Source organism: Leptonotus elevatus, chromosome 11 (assembly GCF_054856555.1).
Source record: "Leptonotus elevatus isolate MCC_2025b chromosome 11, RoL_Lele_1.0, whole genome shotgun sequence".
Taxonomy (NCBI): Eukaryota; Metazoa; Chordata; class Actinopteri; order Syngnathiformes; family Syngnathidae; genus Leptonotus; species Leptonotus elevatus.
Genome location: NC_141249.1, coordinates 15,975,096 through 15,985,417, shown reverse-complemented (window position 1 = coordinate 15,985,417; position 10,322 = coordinate 15,975,096). Strand labels below are relative to the sequence as shown.

Below are 10,322 nucleotides of genomic sequence, written 5' to 3'. Positions count from 1 at the left end.
ATAAGAATGATAAAAAAAACCATCCCTTTGAATTCATACAGTAATAAAAAAAATAACAAAGAAATATTTTCCTATCCATCTCATCATATTCCTACTTTTCTAAGTAGCCAAGGGACGCTTATGACTGCCGGGGACATCATTTAGGATTACCTCTCACACATACATTACACTAAATTATTTCAGTATGTGTACATGCAAATGACTTTGTTGATCCCTATAAAGTACAAATCCCCCAGTCACAATTCATCAATGAAAACAACAATGCAACCTCTGCCCCTTTAAAAAGGGGGGCACAGTATGAACCTGGGAAAAAAACTCATCACATAAATCTATACAATTAGTAAATAAATTCCAGAATAGCATATCAACACATAAGAGCAGTTGAGCAGTGTGCACGAGAGCATTTTAGTAGTGTGTACAAGTAGGCCTATTTCTGTAGTGTCAGGGTGAGAGAGCATTTTATGTGCAAACGTTTCAGTGGTGGGTACGAGCGTGTGAGAGAACATCCCCGAAAGTTGTGTTTCATTTGTGTGTGCAAGAGTGTTTAAGTAGTATACAGTATATACATGATTGTTTCAGTGGTGTGTGTGTGTGTGAGAGCATTCCAGTATGTGTGAGATCATTTCAGTAGTGTTGTCAGTGTTTCAGTATTTGTGTAAGTGGATTCCGGTAATGTGTGAGAACGATTCCAGTGTGTGTGTGTGAGAAAGAGATTTTCAGTAGTGTGTGAGATAGAAAACTAGTATGGGAATATTTCAGTATATTATGAGTGCATTTCAGTAACTGTTTGACAGCATTTCAGTCGGGAGGGAATACAAGTGTTTCAGTAGTGTGTGTGTGTGTGCATTTCAGTAGTCAGCGTAAACTCCAAGCAGAATAATAAACGTATTGTGAAATGAATACCTCGCTGACAAGGTCACTGAAAACAATTGCAGCGCTTGCATGGAATCTTGTTAGATCATATGAAGCGCCTTTGAGAGCGTATCATTGGAATAAGCGCACATGCACCTGCTGTCTAATTTCAATTTGACCAACTTTCCCCCCCACCCCCTCCTCCCTTGCCTCCTTTCTCCCGCTTCTCTTATTTGGCGTGTCCATACTCGGATTTAAAGTGCTGTTTCCCTGGAGACTTTGCTATGGCAACACGTACATCTGTGGTGGCTAAAAAAGAAAAAAAAGAAAAAAGGGGGGTGGGGAAACTTCCCGACTTCAATGCCGGGCCAGCAGGAAACGTTTTGTTCGGGATCACCTGTGGAATTACAAAAGGCCAGTTAATCAATTGTGTAGCAACTGACATGTGAAAAGGTCTCGGGCCTCTACGAGCTAGCTCTGTTGTTGAAGCAGACACAGTACGGGATTTTAAACTTTTTTTTTTTTTCTTTTCATAGCACGGATAAAACTTGTTAAGGTACCAAAGTGTGGCTGAAAGCCAGATGCTGCGCGACTGGAAGCTGCTGGTCGAGAGCGAACCAGGTCATCTGGGTCAGAGCGCAGCGACACAAGAAAGAATAGAAGAGGTCGGACACGGATGTCTGGAAAGGAGACGTCGCCACGGCAACACAAGCGCAAGCGGCAGGCTGGGTGGAAGCCGGGTCGACGACGACGCGGAAATGAACGAGAGCGAGCGCAATATGATGTAGCCGGGCTATAAATGGCTTCTGAGAGATGTCAATCATTCCACAAGAAACCACTTTACCTCCTACTGCGTGTACTTTCTCTACAGAAATTGACTTTAATCTGTGGCCACAACCACTTCCTTTCTGCCACCCGACAGGTTTACCGTCAAGTAGTACAGCGAAAATGCTTTTTCTTTACTTTTAACCTACTGGCTTGTTTTGTGCTCAGGCAAAAATCATGTCTAATATGAAAATATTGCTTTGGCGCCCTCTTGTGGCATTTTGGTGCCAAGCAACCACGTTGAAGCGAGGGAAGGAGTGCCAATAAAAGGGAGGAGCTTCATTTAGTCAGGCCAGACCCTTGCTTTTTTTTGGCATATACATTTACACTTTAAAAATCACTAATGATATATTTCATGATAAATGCATGTTTAAGAATGTGCGTCCATGTGTGTGAAGATCTGAGTAAAAGTCCCAAACAAATTGTGTGGAAAAAAAACAAAACAAAACTCAAGTCACCCTCATATTTGTTGTTTTTGCAATGCTGTAATGAGTATAACTAGAACAAAACTGCTTGTGGTTCAATAAAAATGTATAGTGCATAAAATTCGAATTGTACCAAAAGAGAAATTAGAAAACAAACAGCTCTTTGAGATTAAATACATGTTTCATACTAAAAAAGTTAAATACAATTTAGTTAGTAGTAGTACTTGACATGTGATTCTTTAACAGAGGGTGAAAACATGAAAATAATAAAATAAAACTAGTTCAATCTAGATATGCAAACTAGCTTTTATGTAGCAGTTAACTGCTACTCAAACATTGCCTGTGGTCATACTAGGTTAAAAATGTGACCCTCGCCCTCCCAAAAACAAGTAATGTGCATTACCAACAAGTATAAAAAGACAAAAGGAAAATATCTACCACCTGCCAGTCCAGTTGACTGAAGAGCACTCGACCTGTGACATTCCAAGGTGAATAAAGACAAGAAATAACATTTCCAAATTCTAGAATCCCAAAAACAAGTTGATGCTGCCCCCTGGCGGCAATATGAGGTCATACACTTTACGTATGTGTTCAGGGAGAAACACTGTCTACCATTAGTAGACCCACATAAAGTCTTGAGAACCCATTCAAGCATCCGTTTGGCTATTCTCAGGTGTTCTTCAAAAACAAACTTGGCCTCCAGATTTGGTCAATTTTTAGGACTCCTTACACGGGCACCCACAAATTGACATGGATAGTCCCACTGAAGTCTCAAGGCAGCCATTTTAGAATCATTTTCAAGGTTCCTTCAAAGACAACGGGTCCCGGAGATTTGTTTTGCTACCAAATTGGAACCATGTACACAAGACCGATACGCAGCAGCTAAGTTTGAAGGCAAAACTGTCATTCTATAATTTCACCAAAAAGCCCAATATCTTTATCAACTTACATTTTTAAGGTCTTCTTGGCTGACAATGCGGTTACTGTCTCCATGAAGTCGACAATGTGCAGCAGGAAGAACTCAAACCTGGACAATCACATAGGCAGCATGTAAGAGAATGAACAACCAAAACAAAGTGGATCACTTTATTGCTTATGGATTCGACCCAATACCGGAAAAACATGAATCTTACCTTCCTGCAACTTCTCACAGCAACTCCTTCAAACAATGAACTGAAATCTAATAAAGATCTTTATTTCACTTTTTAAAATATACAAACTATAAGAAAAAACTGAAATCAAGTGATCATCAAAAATATCCATGTGCATATTATCAAGGTAGATTGTAAACAGTCCACTAAGTCAGAAAGTGAGCCAGAGGGACTGTTTTGTGTGTTTTTTTTCTTCTCCTGAGGTGTTCTATGCAAAAATTGCAGCTAGTTTAGGTTAAGAGTTAATCAAATGACTTTTGTTCAAACTCTTGTAGTGGATCGCTGGTGTCCGTTTTAAAACAGTGGGCTCAACGTGACATGGAAAAGGAAAACAGTCCAAATACCAAACCGGAAAGGAAAATATTGAACACTGAAACATGACCGCCCCCAAAGTAGTAAGCTTGGGAAACCCTGGCAAGTTTAGAAAAACAACACTATAGAATAACAAGTCACGGGAAGAACATGCCAGAAAAGCTTGTGACGTTTACTACAACTACGACTTCTAAGGAGGACGGGGACGGCGTCCTCCATCTTGTGGAAGGAACGAGGGAGGGCTTTTGCACTTCTGACACACAATTGCACATTTGGCTCAACCTCATCAGACTTCATATTCCCCCCCCCCCGATGACGATGTGCAGATTTAAGAAAACAAAAAAAATGGGGAAACGACTGGAACTCCATTGACGCGTTGCCAAGAAGCCAAGACGCAAGGCGGAGAATGCAACGTTGGCGAGCGCCACCTTAAATGAGATCAATCGTAGTAGTCGTTGTCTGAGAAGTTGTCGTGCGAGTCGAAGCAATTGTCCTGATAGTAGTCGCTCTTGTACTCCATGCCGTTTTCGTCATAGCCAAAGTCGTCGTCGTCGTCGTCGTCGTCGTAAAGCAGGTTGGAGCCGTCGTCCGTGGGCGGCACTTTGGTGCGGATGCAGTACTCCTCCAGCGTGGTGGGAACCTTGACGCCGTCGAGGTCCGCTTCGCTTTTGGTGGCTAGCACCTGCTTCCTGTGAAGAAAAGATGGCGGTAGGGCTGAACCATTTTAGGAAAAGATGAAATTTTCTGACAGAAATTGCAATGGGTGGATACACAGGTTAATTGGAACTTCTGCCATCTAGTGGAAGAACGTTTCTATGACGGCGTAGTAGGGCCGCGTATAAATATATCTTTTTAGAGGGCATTATTCAGAGAAAAAACTTGCAAATATGCCACTTTATAAAGTTTATGAGGTCAGTTTACTGATCAAACCCAGAAAACACTTCTTCAGCACAGGCGATGTCATCTTCAGTCGACACTAAGTGGAAAATTCGTTTTTAAAGATATTAATTGTCCATGTTATCAAATAATTTTTTCACATTTCACTGCTGAAAATGGCCCAATGAGTGAAGTATCCCTTTAAGTTTATTTGTTAAAATGTATATTTACTTGTACATTTATGTTTCCAAAATTATTATTTACACATTCATACATTTTGGTTGTTTTTTTTTTACAAGTTGATGTGTCGAATCTGCTGCTCTACGTCATTCACTTGCATTTACCTGAAGTATGCTAGCTTCTGATTGGTTAGTGTTAGTCAGCTGATAGGGGACCAGGAAGTTTTGTCGCTCTAGCTGCCGTGTATGACGAGTAAAGTAAAAATACGTATTAATACGTTCTATTTTAAATGTTTTAAGTGTCTCAGAGACGCATTTTATATGTGTTTTGCGTTTTGTTTATGCTAGAGCATACAGAAGGCTTTGATGCAACTTCTCAACTGCACTAAACATGTTGAAGCAATGGTAGTTATTACAAAAAACGGCCAGCAGGTGGCAGCAGACTACAAGAGATCAACCAGGGCCTTTTTTAAAACAAGCTGATTTACTCACAGTTCTAAGCAGATTTGTGAATAATGATGAAACTTAGCTATATTCTGATGCTAATTGCTGCAAAGAAATATGCTTTTTTTTTTCCTGATGAAAGAAGATACTCTAATCTTCCTTTTAGTAGGTGACATGTTTTTATAGCAATAGAACACAAATCAGTCAAAAAGAGTAAATGAGCTAAGAATTAATCCGTCTCCATCCTGCCTTTTCATTTTATAAAGTGTCGTACTGACCACCAACGAATCCTCACATTCGACTATAGCTATGCTACGTGTATTTGTCGTGACTTTCTGAGTTTTTTTATCTAGCAAATTTGACACTTTATTAAGTTTTCTTTGGAATATTACCCCCTCCTGGGAAAAAAATTTATATACACGTAACATCGCCCTAATACACCGTCGTACGTTTAATTGTTCTTCCTGTCACCCCAAAAAATTAAAAATCTGAGGTGGACCAAATGTGTAAAACTTTTCAACTATAATACCTGATTATTTCAATGTACTCCTGGTCTTCACCCTTGCTCTCCCTCCACCTGCGGTACATGACGGAGGCATCCACGTTGGCTGGGGAGAAGGTGTTGGGCTCGTTGAGCAGGGAGATGACGCTGAGCAGGATGGTCCTGCATGTGTGACGAGAGAGAAATCAGAAAAGGATGAGCGGGAAAGGTCATACTCACTTTAAATGGAATCAAATGACTATAAAGAAATGGAATTTGGGTTGAAAATGTCAGTACGGAGTCGCCTAGGTTTCATTTATTGGCTAATTACATACTGTCTATGATGTCATTCCATTACTCATCATCTGGCCCTCGAAATGCAAGCACGATTAGCTCATTCGCTGCCAATGACGGCTATAGACGTCAAAAATTCATTTGAACTCTTTCTATTAGTTAAACTTTTTTTCCCCGCAGGTATTAACAAGTGTGAAAACCTCAATTTTTTTTATTGTACATTTATTACAGATATACAATTTGTGATTAATCGTGAGTTAACTAGTGAAGTCATGCGATTAATTAAAATTAAAAAAATTAATCGCCTTTTTTTATTAATCACATGACTTCAATAATTAACTCACGATTAATCGCAAATTTTATATCTGTTCTGAATGTACAATATATATATATATTAAAAAAAAAATAGGTTTTCATACTCTTAATAAAAGTGGAAAACTAAGAGAAATTGTTCAAATTAATATTTTACGTCTATAGCCGTCAATGGCAGTGAATGAGTTAGGGTGTGCCAAACTCATCTTACCTGACATTCTGCGTGGGGTTCCACCGCTCTGACGGCAGCTCGCCACTATGGGGGTCGTCCACCGGCGGGTGCAAGATTGAAATGCACACTTCTCCATTCTAGCCAAAGGAACAAAGACGACAAATATTTATTTACGATACAGATTCGTTGGCATAACCCGGATCAATAGCTACCTCATAAATGTTAGGGTGCCACATTTTGGTGAGGAAGCGGAAAGAAGGCGGTGAGTATGGGTAGTCCACCGGGAACTTGAGCAGGGCCTGCGATAAATCAAATTGGGCATTTAAGACATGCAATGCAAGTACACACTTGGACAAATGAATACATCAACATACTAGCATCAGTTTTATCCATCCAAATGATCTTACTCATCACAATGGTTCTTTTAGCGACTTTTCCTACCCCTCGAGTGACTTGAAGTAAAAAAAAAAAAGAAAAGAAGCTGCTCTGTTGTATGGATTCCATAAGGCACGCAAGATAAACATGCAACTCGTTCACAAGATGAAACCAAGCTGTGCTGAGCTCCCACAGATTCAGCGAGGTCAGCTGGCCGTCGCCACAGCTCGCAGGTAGGAGTGGGTGGGAGCTACAAAAGAGGTGGCAGTGGGAGCCTTGGTGGGGGGGGCGAATAAAGCTGGTCGTTATATTAAGACTCGTGCATAAAGCTCTTAAGCTTTTCATTCTGGACTGCGGTGACCACAACCAAGTTGCTGTGTCTGAGATAAAGTGAGTGTGAGAATTCCCGCACACAACTTTTTCCGCAATCTACACAGGGGCTCTTTTAAAAAAAAAATTTTTTTTTTAAGGGTACAAATTCTTTCAGACCAACCATCCAAGCTGACTTTTTACCGGGTGGTGTCAAGTGTGGGGGTTAATGTCGACCCGGGAATTTTCCAGCGTCACATAGGCAGAACACTGTCATCTGCAACCAGAATATAAAGTTTTATCTCACAGTCATACCCAATGGCTTATTAACAGGGTAAGAAAATTGGCAAGGGAAAACTTCTGATTGGAATTTTGTGTTTCTTACACTTGTGGCTTGCGCAAAGATGAGGCAATGAGCCCGCATCCTTTATTCAGAGCTATCAATGAAACCGGAGCACGAATCTGCTACACAGCTGCAGCCCCACAAGGCATCCGGCAAGCAGCTTTTTCGAAAAACTGATCCAAGGATGAGGTGACCTGATGCCGTTCACCACATGCTCAAGTTGGATGTGATGTGCGCGAAAAATGCAAGAAAAATTAAAATGTTCTTGTTAAGCAAAACCCGGTTACGGCAAACTCCATCTCACTTGTGGTCACTTCTGCCTTGAAAGTCAAGTCTATCTAAATGATCCCCCATTAGTCTAATCCCGGCTTTCCTTGAGTCATCGATAGGATAATCGATGGTGAGGATTAATCTTGTGACAGCCCATGGTGAAGATGAACAAAACAAAGACAAACATGTGGAAGAGGAAGACGACAAACAAAAATAGACAACGGCAAACGAAATTAAGACAATGAACAAAAAGCGGACGATGACGACCAAGATGAAGAAAATTATCACAGCTAAGAAAAAGGAAAAACCCTAACAAGGCAGAAACGGATAAAACAAACAGCAAGACAACAAAACCAAAAGACTATAAGGTTAAGACGAAGAAGTTGAACAAGACGGTGATAACGACAAAGAAAGGCAAAAATGACGACCAACAAGGACTAAGACAACAAAGAAACTTTTTTTTGAAACATGTTCATCAGAAGGCTACAATTTAACAGGATCATTTCGACAATTAAGATAAACAATCGCTGTAAACAAAAGTATTTGTCGACTGGTCGATTATTGACAACTGTAAACCTAAAACAAACTAACCAAAAAAAGCAGAGTTTTGGTGCTATTATTAAAGAAGGCCAACAGTCAGTCTCAGGGGATCCAAAAGAGAGCCATTTCTTCACAAAAAGGTCAGTTGAACCTTATTAAGCCTGAGGGAACAAAATCAGCGGGACGAACCAGCAAGACAAAAAGTCTGACAACGCTGACCCTCCCGTTTGAGAAGTAGGACAACTTTTGACTTTTACAAGTAACATGAGACAAAGTTGAGAAAGCAGAAGCATAATTATTATTTTTTTTAATTTGAGTGACGTCACTCAAAACAAAACAGCTGAGTCAGACGGGAAGGTTTCACTTGTTCAATTAAGGGCGTTATGTTCTGTTCAACTCAGCTTCCCCTCAACAGAAGAATTGGACAAACAGGTTGGATGGAAACCCGGAGCAATTGAGTCACCACAACTACAAGGTGGATTTCACAGCCAGGCTAACAAACAGGAGGGGGAAAAATACAAGTTTTTCCAAACTAACAAAACTTATCTCACAATATAAATCAGCAATGTACGGTTTCTGTAGGCATAAAACGCAGGATGGGAGAGGATTGAGACATTCAATAATCTCTTAACTCAAAATATGCAAAAATGAGGTCGAGCTTGAAATTCGTCCCGTTTTCTTTTTTCTTCTTTCCAGTGCTCAACATAATAGTGTGCCTCCATTTAGTAGCCAATAGTAGAATTACATAGAAAATAAGCAACAGAATTTGAGTTTTAACTGGACATGGGACAAACTAAAAACCTGTGGAAGAGCAGGACCATAAACCCGCGATTGAGGGGATTTACTGTAACGCGGAACCCCAAAAAGGTGAACCACAACATGGTGAGGAACGGACAACTGTATTCTTTATCCTCTTCAAAAAACAATCAGTAATATTGGAGTTTCCAACAATTCCACATTTTCCCATACACACATAAAATAACCAGCCATTCCCAATGACACATTAGCCATCACTGATCATTCCCATTCAAAATTCACAATGCTCATCTTATTCAATTCACATTGGGAACGCTTTTCAACAGTTCAAAAATTCTCACTTAACAAAATGCAACTTTTTTTCAAACCAACATGCTGTACATTTTTTCATCAATATCATTTCATGTTTCCACTTTCCACATTATAAATTTTCAGTCAACATTTAAGCATTCACACGCAATTTCGAATTTCATTGTTATTAATTAAGTACAATATTACAGCGTGCTATTTTCCTCGCAAAAAAAATACATTTTGTTGAGAGGTTAGAACGGATTAATGACACGTACATTCCCTTCAATTAGTAAAGATGATTTGGGATATGCGGCCACAGGACGAAGTCAACTGGTCTCTCAATGAACCGTTTAAGACGTTAACGACTTCAACAGTCTTGAAAACAAGCACAGAAAAAGTCAAGTTCCTTTAAACGCCGGTAAAGGAACAATAGTAGCCGTAATGCTAGGTACAGTTAGCCACTCACCTTAAAATAACCACCCTCGTAGTGCGTGTTCGGCGGACCGAATATCGCCACTTCCCAGTTGTACATGTCCGACTCGTTGACCAGAGTGATTCTGAAGCCCTCCACCGGCTCGTCCTGGAGACTTTTCATCTCCAGCATGAGTGCTTTCTGGGAACTGGTTACAGGATTTCCATGCTGAGCCATATTCCAAACAAACAAGACAAAACGACTTGGACAAGTCGCGTGAAGCCGCCGCAGCGCAACGACAAAAACTAGCAGAGAACCAACCCAAAAAGTAGAAAAAGCACTCGCGGGCAAGAGAATGGTTTCACTTCTGTGGTGTTGTGAGGAGTGGCGGACTTGAAGCGGCTTTATTGGAGAAAAGCCGTCTTGAGTTTTGTCAAACAAGAGTCAGGTCAAGCTCCACGCTCCAAACTACCTCCACGAGCTTTTATATCTTCGCACACTTCCGCTAGGGAGTTTTCGAATTAAAACCTATATCAGAGGATAGTGTTGGAAAACTTATTAAATATGAAACCAGTTTACACACGTGACTATTGTGAGCTGTAAAGTGCGCAAGAGAGCTTCGTTTGGCGTGACGCCTTTGTTCAAAGCACGCGTCACGGCCTTATGCCCAAACGAAGGGCAACTCGTATCGCGATGTAAAATG

The 10,322-nt window shown here is 40.5% G+C and overlaps 1 protein-coding gene across 1 annotated transcript; it reads right to left on the bottom strand.

Moving 5' to 3' along the window:
• Positions 1 to 3,281: 3,281 nt before the first annotated feature.
• On the bottom strand, positions 3,282 to 10,220 carry cdc34a (cell division cycle 34 homolog (S. cerevisiae) a). Its single transcript, XM_086088439.1, has 5 exons — positions 9,674 to 10,220; positions 6,536 to 6,622; positions 6,363 to 6,460; positions 5,594 to 5,728; positions 3,282 to 4,254 (listed from the first exon to the last, which is right to left on the bottom strand). Exons 1-5 carry the CDS (start codon positions 9,854 to 9,856, stop codon positions 4,005 to 4,007), a joined length of 753 nt encoding a protein of 250 aa, XP_085944565.1. The 5' UTR covers positions 9,857 to 10,220; the 3' UTR covers positions 3,282 to 4,004.
• Positions 10,221 to 10,322: the final 102 nt, after the last annotated feature.